This window comes from Mchenga conophoros, linkage group LG4 (assembly GCF_057382185.1).
Source record: "Mchenga conophoros isolate Kocher_MC1m ecotype Shallow Benthic linkage group LG4, M_conophoros_male_GT1.1, whole genome shotgun sequence".
Lineage (NCBI taxonomy): Eukaryota > Metazoa > Chordata > Actinopteri > Cichliformes > Cichlidae > Mchenga > Mchenga conophoros.
This window is the reverse complement of record NC_140529.1, coordinates 13,702,109-13,720,288: the sequence shown is the minus strand read 5'-3', so window position 1 is coordinate 13,720,288 and position 18,180 is coordinate 13,702,109. Positions and strand designations below refer to the sequence as shown.

At 42.9% G+C, this 18,180-nt stretch overlaps 1 protein-coding gene across 2 annotated transcripts; it reads left to right on the top strand.

Moving 5' to 3' along the window:
- Nucleotides 1-1,754: 1,754 nt before the first annotated feature.
- triobpb (TRIO and F-actin binding protein b) lies at nucleotides 1,755-17,877 on the top strand. 2 transcript variants are annotated; one of them, XM_085270477.1, is made up of 15 exons: nucleotides 1,755-1,871; nucleotides 2,283-4,365; nucleotides 4,532-4,640; nucleotides 4,979-5,050; nucleotides 8,441-8,497; nucleotides 9,712-9,780; nucleotides 10,337-10,426; nucleotides 10,686-10,795; nucleotides 11,662-12,091; nucleotides 12,703-12,940; nucleotides 13,322-13,433; nucleotides 14,234-14,393; nucleotides 14,530-14,628; nucleotides 15,402-15,488; nucleotides 16,254-17,877. In XM_085270477.1, exons 1-15 carry the CDS (start codon nucleotides 1,781-1,783, stop codon nucleotides 16,413-16,415), a joined length of 3,969 nt encoding a protein of 1,322 aa, XP_085126603.1. In that variant the 5' UTR covers nucleotides 1,755-1,780; the 3' UTR covers nucleotides 16,416-17,877. The 2 variants fall into 2 exon arrangements, with proteins under 2 accessions (XP_085126603.1, XP_085126604.1); XM_085270478.1 differs by lacking the exons at nucleotides 1,755-1,871; nucleotides 2,283-4,365; nucleotides 4,532-4,640; nucleotides 4,979-5,050 and adding an exon at nucleotides 5,502-6,191 and having other exon boundaries at nucleotides 16,254-17,874.
- Nucleotides 17,878-18,180: the final 303 nt, after the last annotated feature.

The window sequence follows — 18,180 nt, the reverse complement described above, 5'->3', positions numbered from 1 at the left end:
AGAGCACTGAGGTCACGCAGCAACAGATATCTGCTGCCGAGTCCGGAGCCGGGGCTAAAACCGGGATTGGGTCAAGAAAGGGAGAAGCGTTAACACCGATTTCTTCCCAAGCGGAGGAAAGAGACACCAGCAGCAAGGTGAGACAAGCAGGACGGTGATGTGCACAGCAACAGCAGCAAGGTAACCAGGAAGAGATAATGAGAACTCAATGTGCGCTGAGTGATGGGATTAGCTGGACGTGAAGAGCAGCAGGAAGATGCATTAGAGGTCACAGGTCTAAGTAGTAAGGCAGCGCAGCACTGAGATCAGATGTTCTGGTGCAGGAATCAATAAGGCACTGCTGTACTGCTTTAACTTTAATTTAATAATCTACTGATTACTCTTAAACTTAAGTACACCTGACTTAACCCTAGAGTTCGATTCTCTGGTTAAAGAAAGGACCAATTAAGAATTTCCCATTCAACTTTACATGTAAACAAAGTAAATGCCATCATGTCTGAAACTTTACTACTTGTGAGGAAATGAAAGAGAGATCAGAGACGGAGAATAAGAGCCAATGGTGTGGAGCAGGGTAGCAGTAGTGGCTTCTATTAAAAATGAATGAAGCTGGATCATTTACTGCCCTCTTGGGAATGACTTGTAATATTAGACGGGGGTTCAGAGAGGATGGGCATGTTTCTGGACAGTTTCGAAACGGCAGAAACCTGTGCCCCAGCTTCTGTTTGATATGCCTCTATGAAACGTTTGCAATAATCTGTTTATGTGCATATTTTACACCTGATTGTGCTTCTTTTAGATCCCGTAGTATATTACCTGTAGATTCCTAGGAGGTGTTGGGGATTGTCATTCTCTGGCATTTGCAGACAGTTTTCAATCATTCCTTGAGACGGCAAAGTTTATGCAGAGGACGAGTTAAAAAAAAAAGTGATGAAATATTAATGAGGAAAGCCACGAGACAGGTCAGGTTACAGAGGTGTAACCCTAATCGAACAGCAGCACATGTGAGCGTCTGTCAGGGAGGACAGAGGGGACAGACGCTATTATCAAAACTGCTGTTCCAGGAGCCGGAGCCAGACGAAGAGGGTTTGTCATGTATGCACTCTGATGTGTACTTTCAGTGAACCTTCACGTGCCGGTGGAGGCGCATCACTTCCTCTCCTCTTTTTGTGACTTGGAGAGATAGAGGGATGGAGTTTGCCGCAAAATTGTGATTTGTCCATGTCTTTCCCTCTCATCCTATCAGGAGGATTCTGATGGTCTGTCAGTGGTGAGCAGCTACTGCGATGTCAATGGAGTTCATCTGGGTTATGGGGAGCCCTCTTTGTGCATCCTGAGCCCCGACTGCGAGCTTTATATCTGCGAGGCTGACGACGACAGCACAGACAGGTAAGAAAGAAGGCATCGTGATGATAAAAGGAGCTGCAATGGCAATTCAATGACTCTAAAGTGTAGTGTGAGAGTTTGTGGAGTTAGATTTAAAACGTACTGTAGTTTATATTGATCTTCCTGCATTCACCATGCTCTCTGACCTGAAAAATGGCTTAAGTTTTATGACGTGTCTATTAAACTGATCAAATTTTCTCCTTTTCTCTGACTTCTTCTCTTGCTTTTCACTCCCCACTCCCGATCTCTCACCTCGTTCATCTCTGCTCTCGTCATTCTTCTTCCATCTCCTCTTCCACGTAGCTGCCGTGAGCAGAGCGACTACCAGGAGTTCAGTGGCTCAGCCAGTGCAGAGGACGAATACCCACCGATCCGTCGCCACCTGGTCAAACTCGATATGACCCGGCTTGACCCGCCACCCCACCGGCCCAACCCAAGGGCTTGGATGGATGACTCTCGGAGCAGAGACAGCTTCAGTAGACATTCGGGTACTTGTAGGCTGACATTGTGTGTTGCTGAATCAATTTCTTAGAACATTAGACTCATAAACCAAAGAAAAATTATAAGAAAGAGAGAAACAGAGGTAGCAGAATCGCCAAAGATATTTACAAATACTCCGTACAGCGGTCGACTGAGTCTTTAGTAAACTTGTGACTTGCTGCAATTGACCAATCTATATCCAGTTACAGCCAGAGGTGTTATTTACTTGGCAATACTATTTGCTGTCATCAGGTGAAGTGTCCAAGAGCAATTATCAGTAATACAATATAGCTCGGTTTGTGTCAGGAAACCTCTGGTAGTTGCTCAGAGGTTGAACTTTGACCTTTGCTTCTCCTATTTCTGTTACCATTGCGTCTTTCTATTTCATCCTATTTAAAAAATATTTTCTTCTCTTCCAGGGTTGAAAGAAGAGCGAGAGAAGCGCGAAAGTGGCTATTTCTCGCTGGGGAGGGCAGCAGGTGCCCGTTCGCTCCATGACAGCCCGTTCCGCCACTTCGAGCGAGGCCATCCCATCTTCAGCAACAGGAACGTCGAGCCAAAAGACATCGTTCCCTTCAGAAATCCTAATCTTGGTGTGGCTTCTCAAAGGCCGATACCAGAGGCTGTGGATGAGGACGTGGATGTGGAAATCCCTCCTCCTGACCCATATGAAATTGCAGTTGAAGTCGAGGCACAAGTTGGCCCTCGCTCTCCGAGCCCTACTCCCTTTAAAATAGCGGAGTCGCTGGCCTCTAGCAGACGAAAGGGTTTCGGCAGTTCATACGGCCGTGTAAGCCCTTCTTCTCCCGTCTCTTCCTATCAGCAGTCGGGGTCGTACAACTCCCCGAGGCAAAGCTCGGCTCTGCAGTCTCGCTCGTCTTCTCCCTCACGTGGAAACCCGACATTCCGACGCAGCGAATCCATCGCTTCCCTCAGCAGGACTAACTTTGACGGTGGGGGGAGGTCTCCAGGGAGGGAGCCGGGGTCTAGAAGCTCCTTGCAAGGCACACATGGGCGACGTATTGAGTCGGGAACCCTGCCAAGAAACTTCAAATCGTTTGCCAGTTCAGTCAAATCCCAATCCAGCATGATTTCTGATTTTAGGAGTACCTTGCGAAAGACGGAAGCAAATGGGTCTTTAAGTGGTCGGGGTGGCGACTCCAGGAGCTCATCTCCGCAGAGGAAGGACTTTAACAGTTCAAGCCAAATGCCTCTTCACAAAACTGAAACCAGCACTAGTTTATCACATGGACGTGTGTATAACAGAAGGACTTCATCTCCATCAAGAAGGACTTCTGACAGTCGCAGCTCCTCACCGCCAAGGAGGACCTACAGTTCATCTAGCCAATCACTACTTCATAAATCTGAGTCCGTTATGTCTCTAAATGGACGCAGTCACCACGCACGCTGTGGGTCCCCGATAAGAGAAGGTTATGATATTGAGAGCCAGGCTCTGTTGCGTAACCCATCTGTTAGAAATGGGCAGAAAGATCAAGAACAAGAAGTCCCCATCCATCCGTCTCCATCTAAAAGAGGTCATGATACACCAAGTCATTCCATACTGCGTAAGACTGAATCAAGCCCTGCCAGGAGCAGTCGAGGTCGGGATAGCCGTTCTTCCTCTCCTGGAAGGAGGGGTTATGACACCCCCAGCAGGTATCAGCTGAAGAAAACAGACACCGGTAGCTTATTACATGGCCGTAGTCGTGAAAGTCATAAATCTCCCCCTTTGAGGAAAAGCTACGAGACTCCTACTCAGCCTTTGCTGCACAAGTCTGAATTTAACAGCTCAGTCAGAAGTCATGATAGATACAGCTCGTCATCTTTAAGGAGAACTTTTGATGCTTCTGACCAACGTTTGGCACACAAAACAGAAACTAGCAGTTCCTTCAACAGCAGGAATCAAAACAGCCGCAACTCCTCCCCCTCTAGGAAAGACAGCAGTCATCCACCGGGGTACTCAGTCCTCAGAAGTGCCATTAATGGAGACTCTGGTAATTTCTTTCAGAGAAAAAACACCCACGCTGACACAAAATCCAACTCTGATCGCTCACCACGCTCATGGCGAGATTCAACTCATTCCCTCCGCAGCTCCTCGTTATCTCGGGCTGCTTCGCCCTCTAGACATGGTGGAAGTGGCAACAGATCCACTGCTGTCACCTTGGAACGACCAAGGAGCCCAAGCAGCAACAGATCCAGTGTCGGTAGAAACATCCGCGAAGACCGCTGCCCTTCTCCTAATGACAAGAGGACCTCCCGTCATCCTGAGAGCCCTTCACTTCCCATTCAAATGCAGAGGCACACCTCCTCGCAAAGCTCCATGGAGTCCTCTGAGTCAGGCCGGCTCTCTGTGGGATCTACAGGGCGGAACAGGGAGGCGTATGCCATGATAGCTGATGTACCGAAGGTCAAAATGATCCATCACAGCGAGGCCTCGAGCCACGCGGGGAGGCTGCAGAACCAGCAGTCCGTCCGAAGACAGGAGCTCTTCAAGCCAGCCAGGTCAGACTCATGTTACACCTGCATATGTTAAACTGAGCATTTGTTGAGTGGTATGATTACTCGCCAACATTTTCTTGGAGGATCTATAATCTCTTGCCAGCTTTGCTTCTTCTACTCCATTCAACTGGATTAATTAGAGACACTAATAACCTGTCTGCTGTTTCAGCCACTCCTTGAGCAAGCTTCCCTCCAGAGAGTGGGAAGATACAGGAGACACTGAGAGAGAATGGCACAGTGGGTATCTATCTCGAGCTCACTCCTCCACCTCATTACAGGTAGGCCGGCTCAGGCCCATGCCAGTTAATTAAAGGATGTAAGAAACCCACGTTTTTTTTTTAGCTTCTTGATTTAGGTATCTGAAAGTAAGCAGTAGGGCAGACTGGGAACAGAGAGTGCAAATGGTATAGAAGGGTGTAGGAACTGATAAAACCTTGCAATGGCATTTATTGTTATATTATATTATTAATATATTATATTACCTAATATGTTAATGCCTAACGTCATCTACCACATACCACACATCAGGTTTAAAAACAAAACACCTCTATGGATGGGACATGTTTGCTCAGTCCCGTATTGATTTGGTTAATAACTACAAGCTGTTCTTTTCCAGAGATCGGGCAGTCCCACAGCGGATGAGGGCAGTTCTTGGAAAGGTTATTATCACAGATCCGAACAAATGCAGGTATGTTTACACAGCAAAAATATTTAGTCTTGCTTACTTGCACGCCTTGCATGTGCCACATGTATTTTGCGATTCACCATAATAAAACCGCTGTTTTAATTTTACTGCAGTCCCGCCTATTTAAATATCCCTTTTTGTCACATATTTACCAGTGTTTGCACAGCTCCTGTCTGTAACTGCAAAAGCTTTTTAGGTGCTTAAGGTTAAGGTTGCTGGTGTGTCTGTTCCTACACTCTTTAAATTCTCCTTTTAACAGCTGACAGTCGCGTGTCTATCTTTTTTACCTACACCCTGCAGTCATTTCACAACACTGACTGAACTCTGTCAATTGTGGTCTGCTGGGGCATGTGTTGAAATTCCTGAACTGAAACCAATAGCTACAAGAGAGGCTTTTGGTAGAGGGTGGGGGTGCCACTTTATGTGCAAGAGATTTTCAGACGGGAAAATGTGGCAAGTCTTTTTTGAGAGTTTAGAAGAGAAAGCTTGTCTAAGCCAGGGAATGTCAGGATTTTGTATTTGCAGACTAGGACTTTAGATTGACAGACTTTTTTCCCCCCTCCATATCTTATCTTGTTGGGAATACCTGTGTGGCTTCAGTCAATAAGGAGGGTAAAATTTTCCATGGGAGATTCCAGGGAGACTCAGATTAATCCCCACTTTCTCCCCCGCAGGAGCTCCCCGGACCCCTTTTCATAGCCAGGCAGTTTTTTGGGGGTGGTGGGGGCGACGGAGTAGGTGGTAGGCTTGTTTTCTGAACAGATCTTCGCGGACCCGCCCAGGAAGTGACAGACAGACAGAGAGCGAGAGCAGCGAGCAAACAGGCAGCAGGGCTGAAGCGCTACATTAGCTCCGCTCCACTTGTCACAAAGTTGAAAAATTGTTTTTGCTGTTGTTTTTAAAACGCGAAAAACTCGTCCGCGTGCAGCGACATGGACGCACTCTCCCCTTAACGAGGCGGGGTACGTGCTCGGGACGCTGGCGGTTCGCTTGATTGGGTTAACATGGGTATGAATGGCGGGGTTTCATCTTAACTTTTCCTGCGATAAAGTAAGGTGATTTTTTTAAAAATAGCTAATTAAGCTTGTGCGGTAACAGTACTTTTGTCTTTATCTCACCCTCCCCGGATCCTGTTATCATGACGGTAAGCGGCACCCTCCTTCACTGTACGGCTGTACTTTGAAAACACTTTGTTTTTCCTGCTTGTCACGTCTTCCTGAACCTCTACTTTTCAAACGAAGCCTCTCGGCTAGCCGTTCACTCGGCTCGGTTGGGTTAAAGTGTTTAGCTAGTTTATCATAGATGTTAACGTATATTAGCTTTACAAAGCTAGCTAGTTTTAATGTGGCGAGCGTTTGTTTGACTTCGAGGGGTGTGTACATGAAGTTACCGCTAGCTTAGAAGTGACTTTTATTCGTTTAGTTTTATTTGTGGTTCGTATGGAGAAAAACAAGTAAAGTAACTGCTGTCGAAACGAAATACTTGACACTGGTTTCAAAGCGTGGTGTAGTTTCCTCCCCTTTTACCCTACTGCTACTGTTTACAGTAACTGGCACTAGCTTGTAGCTTGAACTGTGTGTGCCTTTTTTTTATAGCCAGCTGTGACACATGTCCTCTGGTTGCAAACAGGCAGACACTGCCAGGCAAAGCTGGCAGGTGTTTTTTAATAACCTAGAAGTACTGGCTGTCCAAACAATAGTAATTTAGGAGTTGGCCTTAGAATGAGTGTACTGTATACCGGGACACTCTCATTAACAATAAGAAAAAAAGGTGAAACCTGTTTAACCTTAAGGACAAAGCTCACCAGACAATACGTCTTTATAGTGACAGGAAACGGGAGATGAAAAGAAGTGATGTTGTCTGTTCATTTGACTGTTTTCCCTTCTTCAGTTTATGACCTTTTCAAGCAAGGTCACGGTTCTGATAGTATAAGGGTTTACTGCTTAACAGGTGTCCGTTTTTCTACGTCAACCATCTGCTTCCTGTTTCTGCTCATGGGCATGTTTTGACATGATGTGAATAATTTGTAATAAGGTTTGACAGATAACTTTCTGTTGTATTTTAGACTTGTCTTTTTTGTTTTTTCAAGGCATACAATCAGTGTTCATTATGGATTTAAAGCCATTTAAAGTTCGATTGTTTTTCTTAAACAAAACCTATAACAACAGAGCTTAAATACAGTAGCTCAATAAAATAAACAGAGAAAATAGCACAGTAAGGTGCAATTACACCTAAATGAGGAACAGAATTTAAAAAAACAAAATGCTCTCTGTGGGGAAAAAATAAGTCTGGGGGAAAAAAAGTAAAATACATTAAAAGAGCTCAGTGAACAAAGGTCTAAATATGATGCTCGACTGTGTGTGTGTCTACACCCAACAATGCTTCTCAGTTAAAGAGCTCAACTTAATTAAATTAAGAATAAAAGGAAACCTGGGGTTTCTCCCTACATTATTCCTGTTATACTCTGTTGTTGGGAGTCATCAGACTGTATCATTGTTAGATTAAAGGAGATCAGTGGCATATATTAACTGGCTCAAACAGAGAGAAAGTGGGCGGTACCATGGCTTGCAAGAATGCAAATACATAATGGAACATAAATACAGAAAAGGGGTAGTTAAAGATGACAGGACAGACGAGAGAAATTATATTAAGCGTACAGACTTGCAAACAGATGGGAGAAGAACAAAGTAAAAAAAGAGTGGAAAGTCGTGGGGAGCGAGATGCCAGTTGGAGATGAGCTGACAAATGCAGACAGATTTAAAAAGCGAGGAATGTCCTTGTTGGTGAGTGAGAGATAAGCCAAGTGAGGAGTGTATTGCTTGGAAAAAGGAAGAAAAAAGAAGCTGCTGGCTAATCTTCTAATCTGGGATCACCTCATCTTGAAGTACCTAGCACATGTTTTCCTCTTCCTGTCATCGTGTTTGAAGCTAAAGCAGACCTGCTGCAGTGCAATAGAGCAGCACCCTGTTACGTAAACACAGTGCTGTTGATGTATATAGATTGTTGAGTGAGCTCAATACTGTCTGCTTTACCATCTTGTTAAATGTAAAGCAGTAGAGGATGTAATATAATATAAACTGCTTTAACTGATTTGGCCTATCACTTCTTCACACTGGAAACCAAATTATGGCCTCTGTGGCAAAATAAGGCAGGAGTCTCTGGTCTTTATGTACAATGATAACATAAACCTGTAGTGATGTAGCTGCTGCTCATAACATAAATGTTGTTGTAATTATACTACGCTACCCGCTCTTTAATATGGGGTTGTGTGGTTTGTCCACCCTAGTTCGTTCTTTCTGTTTCTGTTCACTTTCACTTTTTCTTCCTTCGTTAAAAAGCGTTGAACTTTTGTTGCATTTTCTTTGGCGACTTTGACTTTGTTCTGCTTCACAGCCCGACCTCCTGAACTTCAAAAAGGGATGGATGTCAAAACTGGACGAGAGGGGGGAGGTAAAGTGCAGCCAAGTCATATCCTCCTGTCACTCCTTCTCCTTTCCTAGCCTCTTCCCAGCATCACTCGTTCCTAATGAGAGAGGCTGTTTGTAAGGCGATAGCAGCAGGTTATCTTTGTTATCATGTTAATAGCTTGGTGGCTTGAGGCATAACAGGTGTGTCCTCTGTTTGAATGAAACGCTTGGGTGGGTGAGAGAGCTTCTCGCTTCACACATGCAGGCTTCCTGTTCCGCTCGTGTTTGTCTCAGCTTTTACAGACCAGGCTCGCTCAAAAAAAAATAGAACATAATAATAATTCTGATACAGTCTTAGATGGCGTGTTATGTTGTTGTTTTCAAGCCATGTGAAAAAGACTTTTCAAAGGAATATGCAGTCATGTGAAAAACTAAGTACACCCTGATTGCTTCCATTCAAATGTTTGCCTTGATTTATTGATCATCAGCAAGTGTGAGCGTATCTAAAAAATAGAAGTTTTGGTAATTTTCTGCTCTAGACGTAGGTTTACAAAGTTGGATCTGAACAAACTACAAGACGTCTGGAGCAATGTCCTTTGGACAGTCGAGACCAAAGTGGAGATGTTTAGGCCTAATATACACCGACATGTTTGAAGAAAACCAAACTCAGCGCATCAGCGCAAACACCTCAGACCAACTGTTAAGCACGATGGTGGAGGTGTGATGATTTGGTCATATTTTACAGCCACAGGACCTGGCCACCTGCGTCAGTCATGAATTCTTATGCATACCAAAGTATTCTACAGTCACTTATGAGACCACCTGTCTGACAGCTAAAGCTTGGATGTAATTGGGTCGTGCAACAGTGCAACGATCCCAAGCACAGCAGCAAATGTACTACAGAGTGGCTGAAAAAGAAGGAATCAAGGTGCTGATATTGCCCAGTCAAGGTTCAGAGCTAAGCCAGGACCTTCAGAAAGTTATGCATAAAAAAATGTGCACAAACCTTAGTGCACGGAAGCAATGTTGTAAAGAAGAGTGGGCCAAATTCCTCCACAAAGACGTAAGAGACTGATAAAGTGAAACAAAAAATTATTCGAATTGTTCCTGCTAAAGGTGGTTCTACAAGCTATCGAATAGGAAGTACTTAATTTTCAACTGGACTGCATAGAGGACTGAAAATCTTCTTTTTTACTTGTCTACATATTTGGCCTTTTAGAGTTGCTGCTTCCAGTAATTCAGTCTTTGTTTCTTTAGTGGAAGAAGCATTGGTTTGTTCTGACTGATGCAGGACTCAAGTATTACAGGGACTCCACTGCAGAGGAGGTATGTATTGAAGCAAACTTGCATTATTTATGCAGACTGTATAAAAGATGGACAAAGCTTATTGGTCAGAAAAGAAGAGCTAATGTTAGAATTGCTTTAATCTTGCATTCTGCAGCAGTTGGGCGATCATATGGCTGGAAATAGAAGTCTATAGAAATGACACTACTGCTCACTTGATTTATGACCTCATTAAATGTTTTTCTAAAGGGTTAATGGTCCTGCTCACTTGTTTTAAGTGTCATTAAATACAGTATAATGTCCTCTTTCTAAAATATGGTTCCATTAGACTCAAAAAGTGATGCATGGTGGTCAACATGTCACTGCCATATGGGTGGGCTGTGGTTTTTCAGTCAGGTTCACCCCTGTAAGGTTGTGAAAATGCTCAGCTTGAGGCCTAAAAGTGGACTTGGTCAACCAGTGCATGACATTATAGTGATTATGTCCATCTTTTATATGCAGTCTAGTTTTTTTAATTTTTTTTTTTTTTTTTTTTTATAATGAGAATATGAAATTGTAAGAGAAGTATGCAAACCATGTTCCTGTGGTTTATGTACAGAAAGATGACTTGGATGGAGAGATTGACCTAAAATCCTGTGTCAATGTGTCAGAGTTTGATGTGGAGAAGAACTATGGGTTTCAGATACAGGTGACTGTTTTTGGCACCTTTTGTAGACTGTGACTGTTTTTCATCTTTATATCCACCCATTCTCATCTTCCTTATCAGTTCCATACCCGCTCAACAGTTCCTGCTGTGTTTTCTTACTAATCACGTCTTACATCTCTGTCAGTATCTCTTCCACCTCTCTCTCTGTATATCTCTTTCAGTTTTTCCTCATCCCAACCCTATTACATAATTTTTCTTTTTCTTTTTTGTTTCCATAACCTATATTTCTTTTGTGTTTCAGACACGGGAGGCTGCATTCATGCTGTCTGCCATGACAGCTGGGATCAGGCGGAACTGGATAGAGGTTTTAAAGAAGTGTATTCGGCCCAGCAGCTCTCCTGACATCACACAGTAATTATGAGCAGACATGTTAACATTAACATTAAAATAAAAAGAGTGTTTATTATCAGGTAAAAACATGCCATACAGTCTGGACAATAATGTTTTGAACTATAAGTTTGTGTGTAATTATGGCAAAATGTAGTTATGATTAGACACACAGGGGTGGCTCCTAGAATCAGAATAGTTAGATAGTTTCAAAAAAGAGAATCTCTTTCTTCCACTCGTTTTTACAGAGGTGGTATTCTGGGGAATACATATGGCCAAACCACAGGAATGCATATATCTTGTAACTTGTCACTGTTCTGCCTGATCACAGGCAGATAGACTTACAAAGAAACTCCATAAAGACCCAAAATGTCTCCCACACACTGTCCAACATGAAGTATTTTGACATTTCAAAAAGTACTTTGTTCTTGAGCAACTTGTGGGAGGTGTTTGTCATAGTAACCATATAAAAATGGATTTATTTAAAAGCTAAACATCTAATAAACTCTTAGTGTTGCTTACAACCTCTTGCCTTGAAGGGCAACATCTAAGAAGGCTGGGCTGAAGTGCTAGCTTACACTAAATTCAAGAGTTGCTTGCATCACATTCTTGGACATTTTCTGTTGACCACACAAGAGTCTGTACATGTACCAGCAACCTGACAAGTCACTTTCTGCTGTGATGGTTCAAAATGAGTCAAAGCGTAATTATTTGGATTATTAATGTTCTGCTTGTGTAATGACTCACCAGCAGCTGTGTTCATGTGAGTGTTCATGCTGTAGAGCAATGTTCAGTCCTGATTAATCTCTGCTGATTTAAATTTGATTTATTGATTTTCTTTTTCCATTATGTATAATTTTTTTTTTTAATTTTCTTTTAAACTTCTCTAGATTACCCGACAGCGACAAGGAAAACTCCCACGATCGCGTTTTGCTGTCCTCTCGTCGACCGACATCGCGCCATGGTGAAGCTCAGTCAGAAGTCCTGGCCTCCACCCCATCTTCTCATCGTAGGTTTGACTACGTTGAGCTATCCCCTGTTCCCGCCTCTTCTAGCCTTCGTCTTGCCAGTCAGAGAGAAGCAGGAGAGGGGCAGGGGAGAGAGCACAGCCAAAGGCAGGAGGAGAAGAACACAAGCAGCCAGTGGGATGCCGTGCTGTCCAGGAAGGGCACCGGATCAAACCAAAAGCTACGCATGGAGGAGGAAATCGAGAAGAAGTGGACAGAGTTTGAACAGATGCCCTTAAAGGAGATGAGCTCCTTACCATCAGTGGGATCACGTGCTTCCGGCCAGACAGCCAATGAGGCGCTGCAGAGGGAGGTAGTGCGTGGAGATGATTTTCCAATTTGCACATGACATAAAATGCAAATTAACTCTTCATCGCTATGGATGAAGTAAACACTTCTTATCGTTTTCCACTGCTTTCGGATGCTTTTCAGCAGTGTTTTCCATCTTAAATAAGATGAAGCACATGATTCAAACGGACGGTGTGGGATTGAGAAGGACCCAGATAGTAAACTGGAAAAATACTGCTGAAACTCATGCCTGCTTTTGGTCTGTGTGTGATGTGGACTTTGTTTTGAATCGTTTGCATTTCCAAATCCTAAGGCTGTCTATACCTGACACACCTTACTATGATTTATAAGCACAGAGAATCCCAGCATATTTAATCTTGAATTACAGTTTTGTTTATATATAAAGAGAGTTGAATGGTTTTTCTTAAACTTAAACCCTGTTAGACCAACTTCATAAATTCAGCAGTGAATAGGGTTAAAGGTCAAGCCCAAGGTAGCTCTGGAGTAAGTGTTTGTGTCATTGGACTGCCTGTAGGAAAGAAATGACTCAAATGTGTGTTGCAGTAAAATGGCACATTGATCAGCTTTCTCCACCAGCTTTCAGTAGGCTTTACCTCCGCCTTTTTCTTCTCTCAGGTGGCGTCACTGAGGCAGCAGGTCGAGCAACTACAGCGGAAGGGAGGGGAAGGCGGCGGAGGAGGTGTGCGGGGTGGCTGTGGCCCTGAGGCACCCTGCAGCCGCAGCCTGTTGGCCATGGAGCGTGCTCATCGGCAGGCCCTGGAAGAGCTGCAGAAGCAACACGACCGCCAAGTCAAGGAGCTGGAGGCCCAGAAGGACAGGCTGCTGCTGCAGGAGGCCCAGGACACAGCGCGAGGTCAGTCAAAAAGCACATCAGCCACATATTAACTGCTAAATTCTGAAGCAATAGCCGCTGTTAAACTAAACTTTTACAGGTTTAATTTAAACTTTTACTGACATTACTATAAATGACCATGATTTTTTGTAGTAAAAGACATAATGTGCAGTGCCTGCCTGTGAATGTTCTTAGTAGAATTGATTTCTACTGTATTATGCCACGTCTACCTGTATACATCCTTCTGTTTTAATGCAGTTGAAGGCTGTGAAACATGTTTTCACCGTGCTTTCAACATGCTTTCAGTCTTTCTTGATAACTTTCCCCTTCTCAGTAAAGTTATGGTGTGATAATGTCACTTACAACAGAAAACATTGTGTAACACTCGAGTTTGTGTTTCAGTGATGGAGGCTTTGAAGAAGAAACACAAAGAGGAGCTGGAAAGAGAAGTTGAGAAAGTGAAGAGGCTGAGCAGCGGCGCGGTGGACTCACAGACTCTGCGAGCTCTGCATCAGTACGTAACTTTAGATCAGATTTTGCCAGTGACTTAAAGATGTACTGGGGTCACACTGATACTTATGGAGACAATGATGATGTGACGGATGATTACATAACCTGTTTACTTGTTAAACGATCAGAAAGCGGCTTAAACTTCCACTGCACCCTTCCTTTTAGCTCGGCCTTCATTGGTAATTTATGTGAACATGTCCTTTTGCTTTTGAGTGGGAGCTACGTGGCCATAAAAGGGTATTCTGTTAAATAAAAGTTTGAATTTGCAGACTCGTTGAAGTAAGGCCATTACCACAGCCGCCTCTTGGTCCTGTCAGGCGCTTAAGGAATGCGGAAGAATTTGGTCATGGATTAGTTTTCTTTTGTAAGCGTCGCAGGCCTTTGACACAGACTGTCTCAGTGGCTGCAGCTGGAACCTGCATTTTAGGGCTTAACTATGTTGCCTACACTGCATTTTTTACCTCTGCATGCTCTTCCTTATTTTTGTGGTCATTGGTTATAAGTAGCAAAGAGGTTTTAAAACCACAGGAGGAAATACTCAAGTCATGAAGAAAAAAAGAGCACCACGAAGGAAACCTACTATACTCTAGTTATATTTTCATAATGTGAAAAAAGGGGTTGTCCAACTCTTTTTTTTTTCTTTTTTTTTTTTATATGAAATATATATTGTTTTGTGTAACTGCTGCTGATGTGTAATAGAGTAAAGAGAAACTTGATGTGAAACGACAGCATTGAAGTTGTTGTATCAGTGGTTTGGTTCACCGAAGCCCCGACGTGAACACAGTTTTCTTTGTGTTGCTGCAGGGCAGAAGCTCAGGCCTCGCAGAGAGAGCTGGCCGGACTGTCTGAGCGCTACTCTCAGAAGTGTCTGGAGCTAAACAGAGCTGAACAGAACAACGCAGAGAGGGAACGGGAAATCAGCCGCAAGGAGAGAGACATGGAGCAACTGAGGAAAGAGAACCAGGTGGGTCAGCTGCAGTAGACTCAGCTGGGAAGAATGATGCATTCACTTTACAGCCCCCAACTAAATATGTGTATGCAGATTTCTACAAACAAACGGCCATTACTTGAAATCACACAGGCCAAATTTTTTCCTTTAGGACTTAAAGGCCCGTTTGACAGAGGAGATGAAACGAATACAATCTGCCATCAGAGATCACGGCTCAGAGGACAAAAACAGGATGCCCTGCGAGCTAGAGGTAACAACTCTTTAATGTATACCTGAAACTGAAAGCATACCAGGCACTTCTGTATCTGCTAGGACTTTTTTTTTTTTTTAAGCAATACCAGCGTGAAACGGTTGTGAAAATCTGCAAGTTGCACCGAGAGCTGCAGCATTAGTTTAGAAGAACAACAATAACTGACAGCAAGCCTAAGAAATGGCCTGCTTTATGGGTGTGTTGTGCTCAGCTACATAAAGATACCTGTTTGTAGTCAATCTGATGCCATAGATGAGGCATTCAAATGAGTACTTGTTATACTTATTATTTTCTCTCATATCTATACTGTTGAAATTGTGGATGCTTACAATGAACATTGCCAAAGATTAGACTTTGCAAAAACTACTTTAGTAAAGTCCAGCGAGCTGTAAATTCCACTACAATCTATTTCTCTGTCGTCAGTACATTCGGCCTTGGGTGAAAAATAAATCTCTGCGAATATAGTTCACTGTAACAGCTGCAGATTATCTAGCATGATTTATGCATTTGGGTCACAGCAAACATGTCAGCAGTACAAACCTCTCCAAATTCAACTGGAGAATGCAGAGTTTGAGTTGGACTCTACGGTAATCTGTCAATGTTTGCAGAAATATTCAAGAATATGCTTCAGCCTGACCGTTTTGGCCTCTCAAGTAAATGACAGTGGTGTTCCGGCCCTTATCTACAACTACATAAATTACAGTGCAGGCTGTTTTGTCATTTAAAGGAAACGCCCACAATATGTGTTTTTTATTTTTTTGTTTTTTTCCCAGGTTCTACTCAGGATGAAAGACAACGAGATACAGTACTTGCAGAAAGAGATCAGCTGTCTAAGAAATGAGCTGCAGTTCCTTAACATGGTAGTGTGTGTGTGTGTGTGTGTGTGTGTGTGTGTGTGTGTGTGTTTGTTTGAGGGGTGGATTTTTTTCATGAATTTACCAATAGGCTGTAAATAAAAGATGCAAGTAGTTATTGTGACCTCCCATTGTGTTGGATTTTCGCTGTTGCCTTTTTGGTGTTTTGAAACAAGGTGTGTTCAGATGAGACGGTAGAGCTTTTAATCAAATGCTAGCTGGGTTAGCAGGGCGCATCTCCGCCCTGCTGCTCCGTGACCTGTCTACAAATACAAGTTAGTTTTTGGCTTGTCATTTTTGGCAACTGCGGCAGTCTGCTGTCATTCAGAACAATCTCAGTGAGGTTTTTGGCAGCACCCTCTTTGTGACCAGTTTCACCTAGCAACAGCTACCAACCACTTTGGTTGGTTTTCTGGGGAGTACAAATCTTTCCCCCTCATCGAGAGGTTTCCAACCATTAGTACCTACTCAGATCGACTTGTACCAAGGTGTTTTTTTTTTTTTTTCTTTACTCAAATGAGGACCAAAATTTACTAAATGAATCGCCATGCTCTGTAGAAGACATATTGACTTTTTAGGTCTGAAGAGCACTGTCATCTTTGATGTACAGTCTATAGGTGAATGCCAACATTGTCATAGCAAATGCAGATCATGAGTAATTTAGCTAGTTTAAAACATGCATGCAAGATGTTTTTTTGTTTTTTTCCCTTCACAGTGGATGTGATGTCACTGAGAATAGCCTAAGAGATTTTCTGTCACTCTGCTCCACAGGAAAAACAGCTGGCCTGTAAGCGATATGGAGAGTTGCAAGAGGAACTGAGTGGGATGAAGGGCCGAAATGAGCGAGAGATTCAGAGTCTAAAGGAGCACTTGAAGCTGGCTATGGCTGCTCTGCAGGAGGGGCAAAAGCTGGGGAACAGCCTAGACCACTGAGAGAATACTTCTGGTACTAAAGCTCTGTCAGACATGGTGACCAGTGCGGACTGATATGGAACAGATGTTTTCTCGTTTGTTTGTTGTTTAGGAGAACGAAAGGATGGTTACTGTTTTTGCTGGACAGTCCCTGCTGTGTGGAGACTTTGATAATGCCTTAAATTTTAATCACTCTGCCAATAAGAGCACAGGAGAGAAGTTTGCCTTCGTTGCTTTCTATTGTGTGGTTATAGTTGTGAAAGAGCGTATTTAAACCTGAAGTATGACCTTTTTCCAAGTAGTTTTGTTCCTTGATATAACCAAGTACTTTCAATGCATAAAACTGTGACTCAAATCTGAAAACAATATTTAAAAACTAAACAAAATCTGCAGTAAAATCACATCTGGCTTTGAAGCCCAGTCTCCTGGGGAAAAACAGTGTTTCATCTATCAGTTTAGTACAACCTGCTACCTCTTTGGACGTTGTTACTGCTTAAACCATGTCACCAGGCTTCATAAAGGTCAGAAAGCTTTGAAGGCAACCTTCTCTCTCTAGCTTGATGAGCAGCATAGAGTAGCCATTAGCTGGTTACGTTACACTGGGCCATATATAATGTACAAAATTGCACTTTTAATTTTTTTTTTTTTTTTAAGTTTGGCTTTTGTTGGTTTTGAGTGGAAGCGGTGTGTATGAGTGCACACTTGGTCTGAAAACTGGAAAGCTTTATTGAGTATCTTTTTTGTTGTTGTTTTTAAATGTGGTATTGTAGATAAAGACTTCATACTGTATCAGCTTTTTCTTTTTTAATTTTTGGATGAATAAACTTCTCATTGGCCCTATGTGCTGCCTGAGACGGCAAAGGTCGGAAGAGCTGCTGTCATCTCAGTTTTCTGTATTACAGCTTTTGAGGCATGTTTACTTTGTGAAAATGGCACACAGTACTTAAGAAACGTATTTGCTGTATTTTTTTTTTCTTTTGAACTGGGAAACTTGCTGATGTTCTGTCGGGTTTGAGAATATAAAATTCAAAAATCTCTATTGGGATGTAAACAGGACAAAACAGCAAAAAATGTTTAATTCCTTGGCGGTTTAAGGGGGTGGGGCTGGATTGGAAGTTGATCTGTGATCGTACAGAAGCAGATTCAGCTCAGCTTTCTTTGGTTGCTTTTAAAGGCTGTTGAATGAATGTTGTCCCGTATCACAGATGTCCTCAGTTTTAAGCCATGGCTGAGAACTCTCAAGCCTCCAGTCTCTCCTGATCATTATTGGCATACTGTGTGCCACCATCACAGCAAATGACAGGTGTTGCATCAATGAGCCAGTTTTTTTGTATTGACGGTATGTATTGCGATAAAAAGAATTATCTAACTTTTAAAAACGTGTTCATATTTAATGTACAGTAGAGCCTTTGTCATCTTTGTAAATAAACATTTTTGCAATCAATAAAAGACGTTCAACAGCACATAATGTACGTTTCATTTCTGCAAGATTGTATCCGCCCAAAACCTGCAGACGTTTGTGTTTTTCAGTTCTGTGCTTAATCTAATGTAAGGATACGTTTCATAAAGAAAAAAAAACCCTGCATGATGTTGGAGATGTGAGTACAGGTCCCACTAAAGGCTGTCAGGCCTTCATGCCACCCTCACAGAATCTATTTCTCACAATTTGGTCAGAAATATGGACACAAGTTGTCAGCTGTAGGTCACTTTATAGAGCAGTGGTAGTCGTCCTGATGCTGGTGTGATGCCCTTCTTTGAGCATCACACCAGTAGCAGGCCTGGTCCT

Bases quoted from the DNA above. Each gene is read 5' to 3' on its own strand.
- triobpb (XM_085270477.1), top strand. From the start codon at position 1,781: ATGACCCGGCTTGACCCGCCACCCCACCGGCCCAACCCAAGGGCTTGG. The intron at 4,366-4,531 runs GTCAGACTCATG...CTGCTGTTTCAG, and splicing joins GAGCTCTTCAAGCCAGCCAG to CCACTCCTTGAGCAAGCTTC. The intron at 15,489-16,253 runs GTAGTGTGTGTG...TCTGCTCCACAG, and splicing joins AGCTGCAGTTCCTTAACATG to GAAAAACAGCTGGCCTGTAA.